The 21,481-nt window shown below is 31.7% G+C and overlaps 2 protein-coding genes across 4 annotated transcripts in view; one reads left to right on the forward strand and one right to left on the reverse strand.

The window, feature by feature from the left end:
• Window positions 1–21,481, forward strand: part of LOC119611877 (kinesin light chain) — a 317,508-nt gene that overhangs the window by 28,808 nt on the left and 267,219 nt on the right. For 2 of the 3 annotated variants that reach the window (XM_037967591.1, XM_037967600.1), the window contains exon 2: window positions 12,862–13,488. In XM_037967591.1, the coding sequence (XP_037823519.1) occupies window positions 12,887–13,488 (602 nt within the window). In that variant the 5' untranslated portion in view covers window positions 12,862–12,886. Of the gene's footprint in view, window positions 1–12,693; window positions 12,790–12,861; window positions 13,489–21,481 lie in introns of all 3 variants that reach the window. The other variant, XM_037967584.1, reaches the window with a different exon arrangement.
• LOC119612022 lies at window positions 1,779–7,420 on the reverse strand (the record flags this gene model as incomplete). The annotated part of the gene is made up of 2 exons (XM_037967737.1): window positions 7,258–7,420; window positions 1,779–2,373 (listed from the first exon to the last, which is right to left on the reverse strand). Coding segments are annotated over exons 1-2 (758 nt in total), but the record flags the coding sequence as incomplete, so codon positions are not given.

A 21,481-nucleotide genomic window follows, 5' to 3' on the forward strand; every position in this document is an offset into this window, starting at 1 on the left:
AACAGATATGTAATAAGGTTGATTTTTCTAAAGATATTTTTGCACCAGATGTTTCTGACCATTTTTCAATTAGTTTTTTTTTCCAATGAGTTTTTTATTTTAGATGTTTCATTGTTTTTAATATATAAGTCATCGGCGTAAAGACAATGATCAACAAATTTGTTTTTTTTAAATAATATTACTTATTTGATTAAATGTGATTTGAAACAGTACAACAGATAAAGGAGATCCTTGAGGAATTCCATTAGAAAGTGGGTATTCAGTAGAATATTCTTGATTTATCTGAACTTTAATTGTTCTTCCAGTTAAAAATGATTTTATGTAGTTATAGATTTTAGAACCAATACCCCATGTTCTCAATGTATGCAATATGACGTGATCCTACACGTCCAATGCTTTCTCGAAATCAATACCTAAGATTGACGTGTGATTCCTTGATGATAGGGTTTTTGTAATGTAATAATCAATATGTAGCAAAGCATCAACGCACCCACGATTGGATTTAAATGCAACTTGGTTTATGGCTACAAGTTTCTTTGATTCTACATACCATGCAATACGTTTCGCAATAATCCTTTCTATCGGTTTGAAAAGACATGACAATAAAATATATATCCTGAAAAGTCAGAGTGGTCTCTGTTGGGTTTAGGAATACAGGTTATAACAGCAGTTTTCCATGAATGTGGAAATATACCATTATTAAATATTTTGTTATAATGGCGAAGAAGAATGAGTTTACTTGAGTTTGAAAGATTTTTAATCATTTCATAGGAAATTCTATCAAATCCTGGAGATGAACCGTTAACTTTATTTTAAACCATTACCAGTTCTCACATATCAATTGGGGATTCAATAAGTTCCGCTAAATTGTTTCCAGCTCGTACAGATATTGTTTTTGGTAGAATTAAAACTTGTTGAAAAGTTCGAATCTGAGGAATACTTTGACCACTTGCTAGCAAAAAAGTTAGCAATTAAATTCGAATCTGTGATGATTCCGTTATGAGTGCGTATTGCAGAGATAGGTTGTGCGTAGTTACGGTTTGATAACATATTGACTACTCCATATCATAGATATTGGCGAGTCCCTACATATATTTTTTGTAAAATTCTCAAAACAAAAGGCTTCAGCTTTTTTACATTCAAGCCTAAATTTGCCGTTAGATTTTTTATAGTTGATTAAATTAAAATTAGTAGGATGCTTTTGAAAGAATTGCCATGTTTTGGTTTTCTCGACTCGAAGTTCCGATAACATTGAATTCCACCATGGAACGAAATGCTTGCGAACTGCTGATGTTTGTTGTTGTTGTAACAGCTAAAACTATACAATAATCTAGTTGGGGGGTTCTACATCAATGTCCAGGTCTAAAAATTGGGCTACTTCAACTGGATGCGTCCATAAATCCATTGGACAGAGTGAAGTAGGGTTGGCTGAGCAGTTGAATATGTGGTGGGTGTCATGAGGACCCTGACCACATGCAGGACATTCGTTGGGGATGGCACGGTCTACACGTGACCAGTAGGCATTGAGCCTGTTGCTCCATTCCAATCTTAGTTGTGCCAGAACTACTCTTGTTTTCCGCGGCAGGGTTTCTTCCGTGTCTGCTATGGGCGGTGGGCGACCTCCAATTACGACATTCATGCGGTATCCTGCGACCGCGGAATTTATGGCGTCTCTATGAATGTCGTTCAAAGCTGCCGAATACGAGGACTGATCCAGTGGATCCCGCACATATCTGCATATGTTTTCCTCGTATATACGAAGATCCGTCCTGACATGCCTCGGGGGAGTATCCAATTGTGTTATGTTAAAATTGGGATGACTTCTCCGATGACATCCCAGGAGGAACTGTTTAGTCAACATGACATTGTGTTCCTTGACTGGAAGGACCTTCGTTTCCTCGTGCAGGTGATGTTCCGAGGTAATTTGTAGGCAGCCCGTTACAGTCCTTAGGGCGGCATTTTGGCAGCTTTGAATGTTTCTCCACTGGGTATCACTTAGCGAAGGTGACCACACTGGAGCAGCATAGTTAATCACTGACCGATCAATCGTTTTAAATGTAGCCAACAAGGTTTCTTTATCCATACCCCAAGTGCTGCCGGCTAGCGCTTTGAGGACCTTGTTTCTACTTCGCAATTTGTGCGTGATTGCAGTGGCGTGAGCTGAGGAAGTAAAGAGGCTATCAAATGTGACCCCCAATATTTTTGGGTGGTGCACGATCGGAATTTGGACTCCATCGACCACGATGCCAAGGTTTAGGTTTACTTCCTTCGTCCAGGTGGTAAAAAGTGTTGTTGACGACTTCGCTGGTGATAATTGCAGGTTACGCGCAGTGAAGAACTGATGTATTTCGTGGAGATAACCATTCACCAGAACTCATAATTCATCAATGTTGTGGTCCGTCGCCATGATTGTACAGTCGTCCGCATATGAAATCACTTCCACGCCTTGTGGAGGTGCGGGGAGCTTAGAGAGGTAGAAGTTAAACAAAAGTGGCGATAGTACTCCACCTTGAGGTACGCCTTGTTTAACTCTACGGGGTTTGGAGCGTCTGTATCTAAACTCCACGAACGACTGACGGCCACTCAGATAATTTACGATCCATCTCTTCGTGTTGTTGGGCATTGTGGATTGCAGGATATCCTCGAAGATTGTGGCGTGACTGACAGTGTCGAAGGCCTTCGACAGGTCAAGAGCCACTAGGACCGTCCTTTCACAGGGCCTCTGCTGGTTTAAGCCTTGTGAGATCTGAGTGGCAATGGCGGTTAATGCTGTAGTGGTGCTGTGCATTTTGGGGAAGCCATGCTGGTGACAAGCTGCTGTTAGGTGGCTGGAGAGCTGGGGGAGGAGAAGCGCCTCAAAAGTCTTCGCGACTGGTGATAGGAGGGAAATCGGCCTGTATGATTGTCCCTCTGTCGCGTCTTTCCCAGGTTTTAAAATGGGAATGACTCTACACTTTTTCCAGGCTTCGGGTATTACGAGGCTGCTCACTGACTTGTTGAAAACCATAGTCAGGTACTCAACTCCAAGCAAGCTGATGTTTGTCGTATATAATGGTTGGCTTTAGTTCTTATGATTTTTGTAATTACGGCAATTTTTTTATTTATATTATTATAAAATACTTTTTTGTTGAGCTCATTATAAATTTTTTACTTAAAAAGATCCCAGTTAGCTTTCTTAATGTTGAATTTTCTCTTTTTTTTGTTTGTTTTGTTTTTGCGTTTCCTGTAGAGAAATCAAATGTGGATTTTGTTCTTTCAAAATAAGTTAAAAATCAATATACGTAATTATTATTAAGATATCCTTTTATATTCCATTGAAACATTTGAAATGTCATGTAAATTAGTTAGTGAATATAAATTAATGAGGGATATAAGAGGGATTATGTTTCCATTTTTTCTTCTCTATACATTGAGAGTCGTCTCTGAGTAATTTTAGCGGCAGCTGATTATCTTGTCTCCATTCTGTCAAGTGATGTGCCTTTTGAATTTGGCTTTTGGGTTGCTGTTGTTTTTGTTGTGTGTTTTTCTGAGATTTCCATTTGTTTTTATTATATATCTCATTTCAATACTAAAGATTTTTGGCATTCAACTACGCCTTGATCTTTAAGTCCACTTTTAAACTTCTCTTCGCTCAAATCACGTAGAAATGGCGCAAATACAACACTTTTGATTGTATTTTAGGTAGGATGTAAAGTACATTCGATTGGACCTAGTCCGGACCGGGTAACGTAGTGGCTTTTAAAAATCTATTAGCTTGTACTTAATTTTTTGTTAAAATTAAGCTAATTTTTTTTGGTATAGCTAATTTTTTCCATTGGTTCATTGGATATACCTTTTACGGCTTTAGACACCAAAAATATATTAAAAGATTGTATACATTTTTCGGGAACTTTGCTTTTTATAGTAATATATTTTGGACAAATCTTTTTATTTTTGTCAGTTTGATTTTCTCCATATTTGGGAAAATCAAAGTTGTTAAAGTTACTTTTTCCGCTTAGGCGATGGATCGGGTTCCAAAAATGAAAAATAATTTCCTCCTGAGGAGGAAGACATTATTAAGCACTACCACTAGTTATAATATAATAAATAAAGAAATAAATCAAAAAAGAAATTGTTTCTGCTAATTATTTTAAGTAGATATAAGGCAGGAATTTATCATCAATAAACTGCCCAGCAAAAAAGTGTGGAAAAAGATGTAGAATTTTCATCACAACCCAGCAAAAAATAATTGATGTCATACTTTACAAACTATATCGAATTTGAAGCACTTCGGGTTACTAGTTGTGATGAAAATTCTACATCTTTTTCCACACTTTTTTTGCTGGGAACTAGTAACCCGAAGTGCTTCAAAGTAACCTATGAATTTTACATTAGCGTGTCATTGGAGGGATGTTGTTCATTTTTGGCAACTTTGAACTACATCTGATCATATTTTTAGAAGCAGTAAAAATCCGATATTTGGATGTTAAAAATAAAACACATTCTCTTAATGACACGCTTATGTAAATTTCACTACTCTTTCACCAAATCGAGATGTACTTCAAATATGTTATTTGTAATGACTTTTCCACATCTCTTTCCTCACTTTTAACTGGGGTTTCATTTGTAAGGAAATATTTGGTTTATAAAAGTGAAAAATATGTAATCGCATTTTAAGATGTGATTAAGATGTAGTTTGTAAAGTATGACATCAATTATTTTTTGCTGGGTGTGTAAAGATTGCGAGATTTAAATAACACGTCTATACACTACAAGCGCTTTTTATTGAATTTAATATTTATTTACATATTTATTACGGTATTATAAATTGTTTGCTTACAGTAGTCTTAATTACAAAAGAGTTTAGGAAAATTAAAATATTTTTCTACTTTGTTATTTAAAAAAATTATTTATAACATAAGCGTTTTAAATTAATATTGATGGGAAGGAAAAATCAAAAAAAAAAAAAACTTTATGAAAAGCTTAAGAATAATTATGTTAGCGGAATAAAATTATGCTGCGACCTGTTCATTGATGTGACTATACCTAGACCAACGGTTCCCAAAAGGGGGTCCGCGGACCCCTAGTGGTCCGTAGCAAAATCCTAGGGGGTCCGCGAAGACGAACGAAAAAAATCATGAATAAAAAATATTATCTATATGTTAGAAAATATTAAAAATATCTCCAAATTTGTCATAAATACTAAAATACACAATTTTTATTCAATAATCCCAGATTTGTTGGTGACTCTTTGAATTTTATTGTTTCGGTCGTTTATCAGGATGAAGCTAGGCCTTACAAATTTATTGTTTCACTTTTATAAAGTAAAGTATTAAGTGATTTGTAATTTTTATAAATGTATATGTATCGAAATAAATGTTTTTATAGCAGACGGATAATGATTTGCCTTAGAATTAAATACTGATACTGGTATCCCAGGTTAGGTCACATTTCATAATATTTTTTTAAATTGTAAGCAAAAGTGTTAATCTAGTTAATTTTAAATATAAATATTCCATTCCGACGTGATACACAGATTTTAACTTCATTTTGTTGTCCAATATTATTAAATCAACATCAGAAAATTCATAGCGTTTTGCGTAAATAGTCAAAACCACGCAGTAAAATAATTCGTAGGTATTTTAAAATTCAAAATTAAGATCCAAATTCACAGTACATTCGCAAAGAGTTCAGGTCATATTTTATGTGGGTAACGCATTCCGCAACAACATCGAAGAAGTCTAACTTTCACATATTTTCTCGAAAACTTAGCTTACATACTCAGCTCACTCCTATGCAATCGCAAAAAAATTTAGAAACATGACTCTTTAAGCACATGTCGACAATACTTGATAAAGAAACCTTTTCTATACCTTGACGAGAAATGAACATGAAAGCTCTCACGATCATAAAATTAAACATCATGTTAGAAGTCATTCTATATTTAAAACCATGCAATTGAAAACATCTCCGATCTCAATGTACGGGAATATTTTATAGGGTTTATGGACCAGGACTAAGACAATTTTCGGACGAACAATTACACAGTGATACAGCAAAAAAATGCAGGGGTTCTCATATACCAATTCCATTTCGTTATAGTCCATAGAGTAGGAATATATTTTTAATTTTTCCCGATCACTTCGTTTAGTTCCTTTTTAAGAGCAAAAGATGTGAAAAAGAGCTATTTTTGAAGTTTTAACTTTAAAAAAATATATTTATGGTAGTTTGCAACCGATTTTCAAATTGGATATTTTGTTTTAAAGATACAAGTGTTGTCTTTCAACCCAAAAAAATAAATCCAAAATTTATGATTAATGTCTTGGTTACGGCCTTTTAAGTAAAAAAACTCACATTTTTTCACAATTTTTAATTTTCATACTGCTCTACGTTGGCCATGAAGCAGTAACTTTAGCTTTTATTACATTTGAAAAAAGGCACATTAAGTTGGGTTTCCAATGATGGTCAATTTATGATAATCGATGAAAAAGGTTATGAGTTGTGCTAAGTTTTATAAAAATATAGCATATTTCTTCCATACAAAAACGTTCATGTTTCTGGTTTTCTTTGTAACAAGTTTAAAAAATGTTTATAAACATTTTTATACAAAAATTAATTTGTATGGAGAAAACCAAAAATTCGAGGAACATGCTATTAGAAAAATTGGCATAAATCATCCAGTTTTTCATAGATTTTTATGAAATAACAAGTTTTAGAAACCTTCCTTTATGTGATTCTTCAGGAAAGTAATAAAAGATGAACTCACTGCCTCAAGGTCAAAGTAGAGCATGATGAAAATGAAATTTTTTTAAAAAAGTGTGAGTTTCTTTACTTAAACGGCAACACTTGTATCATTAAAAAAAATATCGGATTTGAAAATCGGATGAAAACTACTACTAAACTTATGATTTTTCAAATTTAAAACTTCAAAAATGGCTCTTTTTCGCATCTTTTGCTCTTAAAAAGTAAGTTAACGAAGTGATAGGGGAAAACTAAAAATATATTCGTACTCTATGGACTATAACGAAATAGAATTGGTATATGAGAACGCCTGCATTTTATTTTTCTTCACTTTTGTATCACAGTGTTATTTATAACAATAAGATATCAAAATATGTATGGGGGTCCGTGAAATTAAATAAATTCCTCAAGGGGTCCGCGAAGTAAAAAACGGTGGGAACCGCTGACCTAGACAATTCGCATTTTTTGTTGAAATTTGTTGTTATTTTATGTATCTTCTCATAAATAAGATCAAAGCCAGACATATATTGTTAATACCATCTAATAAAAAATAATCAGTTTTATGTGCAACAATAGTATTTCTTATAACATTTACTGTGTTGTTCACGTATGCAATCGTTGTAGCATCGCCAGGATGTGTTGTCATATGATTTGAATTAAATAGTTGAGCTAGTAAGTCACACTTTTCCTGCTGCGCCATTGTGTTTTAGTATAGGGATGTTTTTTATTTTCTTATTGAGAATTTTAGAAATTTTCCAGATGGGCGTGAGGATTTGTCTAGAGTAGATATCTTATTTAATAATAGCAGGAAAAAACGAAGTTGGCTGACTGCTTAACGGATTTTATAATATTATGGGTATTTTTACTCTGAATCAATTTATTGCAATTCAAAATCAGTTATAATTAATTAATTTAAATATTAAAAATTAATTCGTAATACATTTAATAATAGATTTTAAAGCAAATATAGTGCACCAATGAAAATTCAATTGAGAATCGTCGAATGTTCATTGGTTTGTAAGCACTCATTTTAATGCCGAAATATTTTTTTAAATACGAACCCATGCGCTCCAATGACACGCTAATGTTAAAATCATGCATTTTTCGCCATAATATGAAGTAGTTTATTATCAGTTTGCTGGGTTAGTACGTATTCAATTTAATTTATTTTAAATACACTCCTAAATTCTTATAAATTCGTCACAAGTGAACGCATGAAAAATTGCATATACATATGTATGTATGTAATTCACTCATGTAACTCTACTATAGGAATTGTAATATTCCACTACAATTTGGTATTGTTTTAGGATTTAAAAGAAACGTTCATTTTATATAATAAATTTTGAAAATAACATAAATTTTATTAGATTTTTATAAATAATATTTACATATGGTGTGTGACTAAAATGTGTAAATTTTTTAAACTAAAAAATATATTTTTGAACTAAAATAAATAAAATTTCGACTTAATTATACATCAGAAAAATAAATAAATTAAATTTAACCGTTATGATCTAAACAAAAACTAGTAAGATATATATTTTCTTAACCGATTTATGACCGATTTTCTACTTTTACTCTTATGTACATCAATACCCAACATACCAGGGTATGCATAAAAGTACAGGTCAGTTATCGGACAAAAATTAAGTTAAATTATAAATTTTGAATTTTATTATCTGATTTATATATATGTATTCTTATATCTTATGAAAAAAATTGATCTAAACATCAAATTTTGTTTAAAATACAGAGTAATATGTCATTGTTCATACATTTGTATGTAAAATCTGTTTTGGACCCTGTAATATATACAAATATGGACCGATTTTTATGAATTAAATTTTTTCATTGCATATGACTTAGTAAAGTAAAATTATTGTAGTAATTTTAATATTATATAAACAAAAATATTAAAGTCTGAATTTTAATTTTTGACCCTGACTTAACAATCTTTTTTTTGCAAATAAATTCCCTACTAACGAAAACAAAAACAAATTGTTTAATCCTAATCGATTTTGTATTAATAATATAGAAAAAATTTTGTTCTTGAAGTCAAAATTTTATAAAGTGAAACTCTACATAATGTGCATTATATATTATGTAGGGGTTTTTATTAAGGTTTTTTGCATATAATATTGTTGTTAATACCCAGCAAAAAAAGACGTGCAAAAAAAGTAGTAAATGCATGGGTTGAACTGATAATGAACTGGTTCATATTTAGGGGAAACATGCATGATTTTAACATTAGCGTGTCATTGGCATGCATGTGTTCGTATTTGGAAAAATAGTTCGCCATTTAAATGAGTTCTTATAACCAATGAATATTCGATGATTCTCAAGCGAATTTTCATTGGTGCACTATATTTATTTAAAAATGCATTAATAATGGTATTTCGATTTAATTATCAATATTTAAATAATTTTTTTGTGTGATATTGATAAAAATAAAATAAGATAAAACATAACTAACTGATTTTTATTGGATTTAAATTCATGCAGAGGAAAAATACCCATTGTGTTTTAAAATCCGTTAAACAGTCTTGGTTTTTTCCTTCTCTTATTAATGTTAAAATGGACTTAATATTACTAGGTAGGTAGGTACCTACAAAAACAAAAATCTAATAAAAAATTAATGTAATTTTTAATATTTATTGTATGAAATGCACGTTTTCGTTAAATCTCCTAAGAGAATACCAAATTATAGTAAAATATTACAATTCCTATAGTGGAGTTACATGAGTGAATTTGGGTACATTTTTCATGCCTTCACTGATGACAAATTTATTAGAATTTAGGCATGTATTTAAAACGCATTAAATAGAATACGTACAAAAGAAATCATGAAAATATCCCTTCTTCTTTAACAACTTCAAATTTTTTTTGCTGGGTAGGAAAACCACGAGAAAACTTAAAAAAATGGCTAAAATTTAATGGAATGTGGTCAAAAAATATTTAATTTATTTGTACAGACGTTTTATTAAATTAGTTTTAATAATTATAAAAATTATACACTAGAAATGTAAAAAAGGATGAAACAGTCATATATGTATGTAAATTGTATGACATACCCGGGCATGTTGGGTATTGATGTACGTAATTTTGCTCGGTTAACTCATTTACACATATTTGGCGCGTAGTACTATAGTAACATTTTTATTATAAATTAATATTTTCTAGTGCAAAATTTTTAGTATTTTGTATCTTCTAATCTCAATCAATTTGCCACACACTTCTGTTGTTCCGTCGTGTTTTTACACGAGTGTTCCGATTTAACTCTGGCGACTGTAGGGATCAATATAGCAATGAAATTCTAAGAGCGGGTTTTTGAGTTGGCAATCAAATGCCAATTAATAATCTGATTAGTTAATCTAATCATAAATTTAATCTGATGTTAATACCCTTTGATGTTTTTGAGTACAAAATTAGACTTCGCAGTGTTGCCATACTAAACAATGCATGTTTTATAAAAAAGAAGAAGACAATTGTAAATTTAATATGAAAATTAATGAAAACTTAAATTTAAAATCAAAAAAATGTATTTTGGGTGTGCATAATTTATACTAGTCAATAAATTTAACATTTTAGGGCCAATCTTTAGGTGAAAGATTAGCGATTAAATTAAAATTAATCCTCGAAAGATGTTTTTGAGTACTCAATTAGTTAATTTTGTTTGCAAGTTTAAGCGCCCAATGGAGGTGGTTTAATCTTAAGCACGAAATGCAAAAGTGTAAACAGCTGATGCAAAAAAATTAATAAAATTTTTATAAATATAAACATTAAAATGTTCTATTTATTGATTAGTATAAATTATGGACACTTGAAAATACATTTTTTTGTTTTTAATTTAAGTTTTCATTCATTTTCATATTAAATTTACAATTGTCTTCTTCTTTTTTATAAAATATGCATTGTTTTGATAACAAACCGTGAAGTTTTCTGTTGTTTTATATGGCAACACTGCGAAGTTTAATCTTGTACTGAAAAACATCAAAGGGGATTAACATAAGATCAAATTTATTTTTAGATTAACTAATCTGATTATTAATTGGCATTTGATTACCATCTCAAAAACCCGCTCTTAGTGTTTATATTTAAAAATTGAATTACAGCTGTTTACAACTTTTTTTATTTTTATTTATTTATTTAAAAAATTTTGCATTTCATGCTTAAGTTTAAACCACCTTCTTTGAGCGCTTAAACTTGCAAACAAAAATAACTAATTGAGTACTCAAAGACAACTTTCGATTATTAATTTTAATTTAATCGCTAATCTTTCACCTAAATATTGGACCTAAGAGTTTTTGGAAAAATCATAAAAATATCCAAATAAAATAGCTTTATAATATCAGTAGACATTTCGGCATTCATGTTACCATTGATTTATACATTTTTCATACGCTTTCTGATGAGAAATATCCCTAAAATAAAAGCTTTCCATCTCCAAATTTTATAACGCGCATTTCACGGTCTAGAAAGATTTATTTTTGGCTCATCTGTCCATATAACATTTATCTTATCCTTAAACGTCCAGTTCATGGACCTTTATAGAGAATTATATTAATTCTCTTTTAAAGTTTCCTTAATGTCTACACATAGAAACTTTTGTTTCAGAAACTACGTGTTAATTGCATTGATTTGTTTTTGTACGAATGATAAGAATAACAACCAAAACGAGTTTCCGAGTACAAGAAACTCCTATTTGGAACTTTTTTCATAAAAGAAAGCAATTGTTTAATACCATTGAGAGTTTATAGTTTATTTTGTGAAAATTTTGCACAAAATTTATACACTAGGTTCAAGGTGGTGAACATTTTACTGAGATATTACTTTCTATATGCCTGTCTGTCTGTTGAAATCAATTTTTTTAAAGATACCAGATATCTTCGGGATCCAAATGTTCAGATATGCTTTCGAGAAATTTCCTATTTAAAATCACCATAAATAACAGAGGTATGAGCAAAAATCCGAGAAAACCTCTGAAGATTTCATAACAAATACAATTTTTTGCATGCGTATTGAAAAAAATTATGATTGGATGTGTGTTGGTTTTATTAAACTTCGTATTTTGTTTTTGTTTTGTTATTGCTAAAATAATGATAGAGTCGGAAAAAATTAAATAAAATGAAATTTTATAAAACTAATATTTTTTTAAATACACTATGGTGAATGGTATATAAGATTCGTCAAAGGCGAATATAGACTAATTTATTTTAAGGTTAATTGCTACCATTTTCCATTCTCGAACTTACAATGTTTTCAAATCATTTGTAGGTTATATGAACAATTATTTTGTTTTTCTATATCATTAATTATAGCAATAAAAAGAAAAATAATTAAGATGGAAGTACACAACACTCGTTGAGGCGGCAACGCGTTTCACGCTTTATAAACTGCAAGTTACACATCACGCGTCATTTCGATCTTTTAAAGCTTAATGTTTCATTTTTTAAAATTGTAAGTTTTTGTATTTTTTTTCATATATTATTTCTTTCATTGTTGACGAAATTTATTTCATTATTTTTTTTTATTTTTATTCAACACAAAATAAAATAAAACCCTAATCGGCTGTCGACGCGTCAAAAGTTGAAAGTTGCTGAACTTTTCGCGGCAGACGTGTTACAAACTACAGTGTGTAACATGGTAAATAAAAATACAATATTTCAAATTTTTTGACAGAAGTCTATAAAGCGTGTTGTGTACTTTCGCCTTTAGAATTATTTTTAACTTAATGCTAATAAAATAATAGTCGATATAATTAATCAAGTATGTTTTTTGAGTTTTAAATTAAAAAATTAACATAACGTACATATGTAAGTATAAAATTGAAAATAACAGACGTTTCTATTTCAACAATTTTAATTCAAAAATGAAGGAAGTATTAAATGTCTAGCATTTATAAAACATTTCTATGTACATACATACGAAATTACGTCATTTAAATATATACTGCGCATGACATATACATAGTCAACTATTGATTAATGCAGACATTCATTAAATAAACTGTTTAAAAAGGAAAAACTCTGATATGCTTATTTCAAAGGCGATTAAAAATTATAGAATGTAAGAGAAAAATACAACAAATTATTAGATTAATAATAAAGTAAAAACTCTATTATTTTTTTATAATTCTAGTCGAAAAATCGAAAACATTGGGAAAATGACGCAAATGACACAAGATGAAATCATCAGTAATACAAAAACTGTTTTACAAGGCCTGGAGGCACTTCGTGTGGAACATGCATCTCTCATGTCAGGAATTAGTGAAATAAATAAAGAGGATGAAAAATCATATATTATTAAAAAAAACATTGAACATATTGACCTTGGTTTGAGTGAGGCTCAAGTGATGATGGCATTAGCTTCTCATCTTCAAAATATTGAAGCAGAAAAACAAAAGCTTAAAACACAAGTTCGAAGGCTACATCAAGAAAATGCTTGGTTAAGAGATGAATTGGCGAATACACAGCAAAAATTTCAATCTTCTGAACAATTAGTAGCTCAGTTAGAAGAAGAAAAGAAACATTTGGAATTTATGACATCGGTAAAAAAATATGATGAGAACCAGGACCAAGATGATATTAGTGAAAAGCCTCGACCAGATCCCGTTGTTGAATTGTTCCCTGATGAGGAAAACGATGATAGAAATAATATATCCCCAACACCTCCAAGTCACTTTTCAAACCAGTCATCCGGATACGAAATTCCTGCTCGTTTAAGAACTCTACATAACCTAGTAATTCAGTACGCCTCCCAAGGAAGGTAAGTATTGCATATCGTTGTATAGTTGACAAAAGATAATTGATGTCATACTTTACAAACGACATCTTAATCATATCTAAAAATGCGATTACATATTTTTCGCATTTATAAACGAAATATTTCCTTACAAATGAAAACACAGTTAAAAGTGAGAAAAGAGATGTAGAAAAGTCACAACAAATAACATATTCGAAGTACATCAAGTTTTATTTATTTCATTTATTGTAATATTTTATTTTTTTGTGATAAACCAATGAAATTTACAAAAGCGTGTTATGCAAGATTGTAGTTTATTTATGATATCCAAAAATCGGACTTTTACTGCTTCTAAAAATAAGATTAGACGTAGTTCAAAGTTGTTAAAAATGAACATCATTCCTTCAATGACACGCTAATGTAAAATTCATAGGTTTTTTACCTGAATTTCATGCACTTCGGGTTACTATTTGTGATGAAAATACTGCATCTTTTTCCACACTTTTTTGCTGGGAAATAGAAATAAAATTTTCTTTCTTATTTGTAAATATACAATATATACCCAGCAAAAAATAATTGATGTCATACTTTACATCTTAATCACATCTAAAATGCTTTTATAACCCAGCAAAAAATAATTGATGTCATACTTTACAAACGGCATCTTAATCACATGTTAAAATGCGATTACATATTTTTCGCTTTTATAAAACAAATATTTCCTTACAAATGAAGCCCCAGTTTAAAGTGAGGAAAGAGATGTATAAAAGTCACTACAAATAACATACTTAAAATTTTGTACATAAAAGAATGTGCTTTGTTTTTGACATCCAAATATCGTATTTTTACTGCTTCTGAAAATAAGAAAATAAGAAGATGTAGTTCAAAGTTGCCAAAAATGAACAACATCCCTCCAATGACACGCTAATGTAAAATTCATAGGTTTTACACCCGAATTTGAAGCATTTCGGGTTACTAGTTGTGATGAAAATACTACATCTTTATTTTGTATGGCAACACTGCGAAGTTTAAATTTGTACACAAAAAGATCGAAGGGGATTAGCATTGGATACAATTTATTTTTAGATTAACTAATCTGATTATTAATTAGCATTTAATTGCAAACTCAAAAACCCGCTCTTAGAGTTTATATTAAGTAATATAAACTTCAATAGTAATTACACTAAAATATATAAATATTATATATTAATAATATTACTCTAAATTATATCTCATATCGTCAGTATATTATTGGTTTGACCCATACGCCAAACACTTGTTATTGAGAAAAACGAATAAGAAGGTTTAGATAAACTTTTCTCAAAATTTACGTGATAGATTTTTTTTTTAATTTTCACACTTGATTTCGACATATGTTTTGAACAAAATTATAGATTTACACACCGCTATGTAAAATTGAAAAAAAGTTATTAAGATTTTAATGAAAATAAAAATTCGTGTTTATGGTCTATATCAATTTTTTATTTTTGTTTTCCCTTTTTAGGGTCTATATCCATACAAAATGAGTATTTTTTATGCCCACCATCGAAAAAGAGCCGAACAAAAACAGCTAGAAGGCTGAAATTTTTCACAAATATTTTTTATTGATGTAGATCGCTTGGTATTGAAAATGGACAGTATCGGACAACAATTTCACCCATAGCCCCATATACATACATAAGTGTCCGCCCAGAATACAGTTTAAATAATCAAACCTGGCGTAGAAATACCAATATAGCGATGAAATTCAACAAAAACTATTTTTATAGGAAGTACAAACACTACCAAATGTTAGGATCGGCCCATAAGTGACCCTACCCCTCATATATAGTTCCCATCAAAAATGACTTTAACAATAGGCTTAAAAATGTCATTATAATGATGAAAATCGAAATAAGAACGTTCTATAGTAACCAAAATGTTTCAACCAAATGGTTTGAATATTGGTCTATATCATTGGCGGCCAAACATGCCCCTGCGGGCATTGTGTTATTCTCACTCATACACATGCAATACGAATGTTCTCAGCAACAAAACAAACTATACACAAAACAAAAACAATTTAATTTAGTTGCTCTCTTTATGAAATGATACACAAAGAATATTTTCAAAAGCCGCTACAAATAAATGTTTGTATAAATACTTTTGATAGATAGATTTATTATGTAAATAATTATTTACAATTATATTTGTATTGTCATTTATTCAAGCAATTAATCGCCAAAATTTTATCGATTAACGGTTAATCATTTGAACACTTATAGACGGACATACATACATACATATGTACATAAATACATCAACATATGCATTAATACATTCTTACATCAATACATCGTTTCGTCAATACATACATACATCGATGTATACATTCCCTCTGTTGTTCATTTATAATATGTACAAATAATATGAATAAGACAAATAAGTACAAACATATAATTTTTTTCAGTGCAAAGCACACATATTTTCATTTATGTTCTCTTTCATATTTTACACTACAACATATGCATTTTAAAAATTCTCTTTCTGGCCACCAATGGTCTATATCTCTTTCACGTTTGTATATGGGACACCGGTGTCCCAAGATTTTTTTTAATTTTTCTTGATGCAGAGCGTAATTTTGAGTTAACAGCTACAGTAAATAGTTATTTCCATAGAAAATTAAGTTCTTTTTTAGAAATTGATGGCACCGCAAACTAAAAAGGATAATATCCTTCGATAAGTATTCCAAAAACCTAAAAATATTAGTTACCTATTTCTATATCCCATAATACATTCGAAATCTGCTATGTTGGATGAACATTCTGATGGTGTTTTTATACGTAGTAAATCTTCATCAAACATCCTAATGGCATGGAACTAAAAGAAAATATCAGACAAACAATTAAATACCACTTAATTAATAATTTCTTCGGAAAAAACGAAGCTGGTGATGAAAATTGCATTTTATACTTCGGCACTCAAATTATTTATGAATTGTTGTTGTTTAAGGGCCCTTCACACGGTCACACTTTACGTACGACAAGTCTAATGAAAAAGTAAAATGAAATTCCATTCGTATGACAAAAAAGAGAATAAAAGTCGTATGATTTATATTTTTTGTGTTTACACGATTGGTATAAAACAATAACAAAGTAAGATGGAACAGCTGTTTCACTTTTTATACCCTACACCACTATAGTGGGGAGAGTATTATACGTTTGTGCTGATGTTTGTAACACACAAAAATATTGGTCCTACACCTTTAAGTATACCGATCGACTCAGAATCACATTTTGAGATCGGTCCATTATTTCACCTAGCCCCCATACAACCGTACCTCCCGATTTGGGCTTTTTATGCATTAATTACGTCAAATATACTATTATCTCTCTAGAAATTGGCACAAATAAGTTTTATATAAGTATAAATGACACTGCAGATTTTCGTAATGATCGCCCCTTATTTGACCCTAGCCCCCATACAAACCCCCCTTCAAAAAATGTCTTAAACGTCTAAAATTGACTTGTAACCATTTGTATCGCAATGAAACTCAACATAATTAACTATTATTTAAAAATATATCCTTTTCCGAAATTTAATGAGGATCGGCCCATGTTTGACCTATGCTCCTATATAAAGCCTCATTTAGAAAATTTAGTTTTTATCAATAAATTGCTTAAATACTTTGGAATTAAGGTAAAATTCAACATAAAAGTTTCTTTGTGAAAAATAAAAATTTTTAAAATATACTCATGGTGTAGGTTGTTATATGGTCGACCATGCCCGACTATACTTTCCTACTTGTTTTGGATGTGTTTACATAAAAATACATCCCTGATCTAATGCGACTTGCATGTTTTTTGAATCATTTCAAAAAATGAAGAGAGCCATACGACTGTCAAATTTTCCATCCGTATTTTCTCTCAATGTGTGATGGTTTCATTACATATTGCATTTAGACGATCCCATCCGTTCTCTTTTACACAAAATTTTGACAGATCATATTACTTGTGTGCTCGTGTGAAGGGGGCTTTATGTGCAAAATGTTCACTAAATTTGTAAGATGGTGTTAGCAGACCAGCACATATTTTATATGTATACAAAAACTCTCAAATTATGTATCCTGAAAAATAACAATCAGTGTAATAGATCTGTCAAAATCTAATCTAATCTATATACAAATAATGTAAACAAGAGTTTTAAAAACACCTTGTTATGTGTGCTTTGATCTACGTTTTTGTTATGGCAGTGAAGCAAAACAATAGTGATTAATTTGTTTTCAATTTTTGTATGAAAATTGTGGCCTATACGCCAAACAGTGGCATATGGAGCAAAACAATATTTATTTAGTCTTAAAATTGTGGATATAGACCAAAGTTAACACCCGATATCTCGGAAACCGTATCAAATATTGAAAAATGGGGAAAAATGGGAATCGGAAAGAGGATGTCCAAATTATATACAATCCACTCCTAACTCAATTTTTGTAAAAATGGTCGGGTCAAACCAATAATATACTGACGATATTATATATACATAAATATAAATGAATTCAAAATATTGAAGGAAAATTATATAATTAGTAGATGTAAAATGTTATGTTTTTATCCTAAAAGTGCTCTGTTAGTTACAGAATGAAATGTCAGTTTCAACGATAGGTTTTTTGTAATGATATTTTGCAAATTCGAATATTTAGGGATAAAAAGGGGAAAACGGGCTAAACAGGCTTTTTTGTACACTCTTTTAGAGATAAAAGAAAAATTTTGAATTCATCTGCATCTATTCTAAAAAAACAGATGGATGTATGTTTTGGGTGTAAAGGTAGGTAGGTAGGTATGTTGATAGGAGGATGTATACTACATCAAATCCGAAGAAATACACCTAGGCCACTATCGGGCCTGTTGTGCGCACCTAATCATGAAAAAAGGAACTGAATGAATTATTTTTCAGTGTTCATAAACTCAGTTTCCTGAACGTAATTCCTAAGAATCTTCCAATCAGTGTTAGTCAGAAATGTTATTTCCGGAATAACATCACTTCCAAGATACTTGGATCTTACTTCGACGAATGCCTGGCAGTGGCAAAGAAAGTGCTTCAGAGTTTCACTGTCCTCTACATTCGTCTGAATCCACACGTCCAATTTTGCATAGATGTGCTCGTAATCCTGTGTATCCACTCAGAATACGTACCATCATACTAACTTCAGACTTGCTCATTTTGAGGAGATTTTTTGTCTTGCTCTCATCAGGGTTACCCCATAGGATCTTCGTGGTTCTACCCACTGTTTCATTATTCCAAGAGGCCTTATGGGATTCTCTCAACCATATTTTTAGTTCAGCTTTTGTTGCGTCGAATGGTTTCGCGTTTGTCAGGATAACTGCCTCGAGCTCCCTTCCCTTTAAAGCTATTACATTCGCCCTTTCGTTACCGACTACTCCCGAGTGGGCTGGTACCCATATGATGTGAACCTTACCTCTGGAAGAGTATTCAGTTAAAGCTTTCTTACAATCCAATGCGGTCTTAGATTTAGTTCTATCGCCTGATATCGCCTTAATTGCCTTCTGGCTATCGGTAAATATATTAAGCGCTATGGGCGCCATATTTATTCTAATCCAATTTACGCATTCCGTTATTGCTCGTACTTCTGCCTGGAAGCTTGTGTTATGATTAGGTAAACTGTGGTATATTTCTGTTTCTGGGACTTCAATATAGAACTCCAGCCCCACTTTGTCCCCCAATTTAGAACCATCTGTATAACAACGGATTCCTACTGGTATTTGCTCTAATGTACCGCTTGACCAAGACATTCTATCTGGGATCAGCGTTTCAAAGTTTCCGACATATTCTGTGTCTGGTATACGGTCAGGCACTTCGAATGATTGTGTATAACCTTCCAATGTGTCCAGTATACATTGATGACGTGTCCTATAACCGATTTTGGACGGTTCGCCTTAAGTAAAGAGCCATTCGGCTGTAAGCGCCGCCTCATATCTAAAATATGTTTCAATGGGTGGAATATCTAGCAACATTTCAGGAGCCTTGGTTGAAGTAGTATACATGGCACCGCTTATACCCAAGCAGTATGTACGCTGAACTCCCTGTAGTAGTTTGGTATTGCACTTTTTGTCTAAAGCAGTCCACCAGATTATTGAAGCATAAGCTAGAATTGGTCTAATTACACTTTTATAAAGCCAATGTATCATAGTAGGACTAAGACCCCATTTCATGCCTATAGTTCTCCTACATATCGCCCAGCACCGATGTGCCTTGTTGATCCTATCCTCTATGTGGTGTCTCCATTTTAATTTCCGGTCGAGGATTACACCTAAGTACTTATCTTTGTCTGTCACTGGTATCTTCTTGCCCAGGAAGCAAGGTTCAGTGTACGTAGAAATTTTTGTCTTTCTTGTGAAAAGACAGATTTCCGTTTTTGCCGGGTTAACATTGAGGCCTCTCGGTTGAGCCCAGCTTAAGGCCGTATTCAGAGCCTCCTCAGCTCTTCTACACAAGTAATTTGAATCCTTTCCCTTTAAAAGTATTACGACATCGTCTGCATAGCAGACAGGTCTAAGTCCTTTCTCAGTTAGGGTCCTTAGGAGGCTATTAATCGTGGTAACCCAGAGTAAAGGTGACAAAATGCCACCCTGTGGTATACCGGGAAATACCTTTTTCCTGATAGTTATATCGTACATCTCGCAGCTTATCCATCTGATCCTTAGCATGTGGTTGATCCAGTAACAGAGTACCCGGTCAACATAAAACTGGTCTAGGGATTGGATAAGAGTATCAGTGTGCACGTTATTGAAGGCGCCTTCGATGTCAATGCATACCTCCAGTGTATATAGTTTGGTATCAAAGGATGCACCTATGTAGTGGAAAACTTCGTTTAAAGCGGTTTCCACCGATCGTCCCTTTACATAAGCATGCTGCTTGAATTTTTGGTCTTTGCCGGGTATACTGCTTTTAACCATACTATCGACTATCCGTTCCAAGATTTTAAGACTTAGGTGTCGAATAGCTAGGTTTCCCTGGTTTAGGTATAAATATTACCCTTGCATCCTGCCATTTAATGGGGGTATATGTGAATTTCAAGCTTGCAGAGAATATCTGAGACAGATATACGGAAACCAGCCCCGCCTCCATCTGTAAGAGTGCTGGGAAAATGCCATCCGGCCCTACAGCTTTATAGGGAGCGAAGCTCTTGATTGCCCCTTTAACCATATCAGATGTAATTACAATTTCCGTGTTAGCCTCCCCTTCCTCCAATATCGGTTCATCTATGTTATTCGAGTTTCATTGTCTCCTCCATATCCTCCAGCCTCCTGCCCGTATCATCGACCATAGATTCCCGTTGGACATGAGTTTAAGGGTGTAAAAATTTATAAAAAATTTAAAAAATTTTTGAATAAATAAATATAATAAATTCTTGAATAAATAAATTTAATAAATTTTTTAATAAATAAATTTAATAAAATTCTTCCTTTATGTCTAGAAAGAACACTTTTTATTTCGAAATTTCATGTTGGCTAATCCCACATACAAAATAAATATTACAATTCGCATATCTCCGAAATTGCAACTGCAGTCCTCAAAGTTTGTATGGACAATTTTAACATCCATATAAACATTGAAGAACAGAATTTTGGGACGTAGAAAGAATCCTCAAGTATTTCATGAACATCTTTAACATCCATATGATCATTTGGGGTAATAATACTCGCGAAATGTGTAAAGAAAATTAAATGAAAATTATATATGTATTCACATGAAATCAAGATTTCACACAAAATTAAAAATGTGATGTTCCCGTTTTTACTTCGTTTCAAATTTAGTTTTACAACAAGTTTAACAAATGTCAAGGAAAATATTGTTAATACACATAATCGTAATCATATTCCGCACAAAAATTAACGCAAAATTTTAAAAAGAATAAAAAACCTGGATCTCTTTCTTTTTTTGATAATCCCACATACAAAATAAATACTTCGCATATGTCCGAAATTGCAACTGCAGTCCTCAGTTTGTATGGACAATT

This window comes from Lucilia sericata, unplaced genomic scaffold, assembly GCF_015586225.1.
Source record: "Lucilia sericata isolate MDLA Ls3-8-SP2 unplaced genomic scaffold, ASM1558622v1 Contig000032F_arrow, whole genome shotgun sequence".
NCBI classification, from domain to species: Eukaryota; Metazoa; Arthropoda; class Insecta; order Diptera; family Calliphoridae; genus Lucilia; species Lucilia sericata.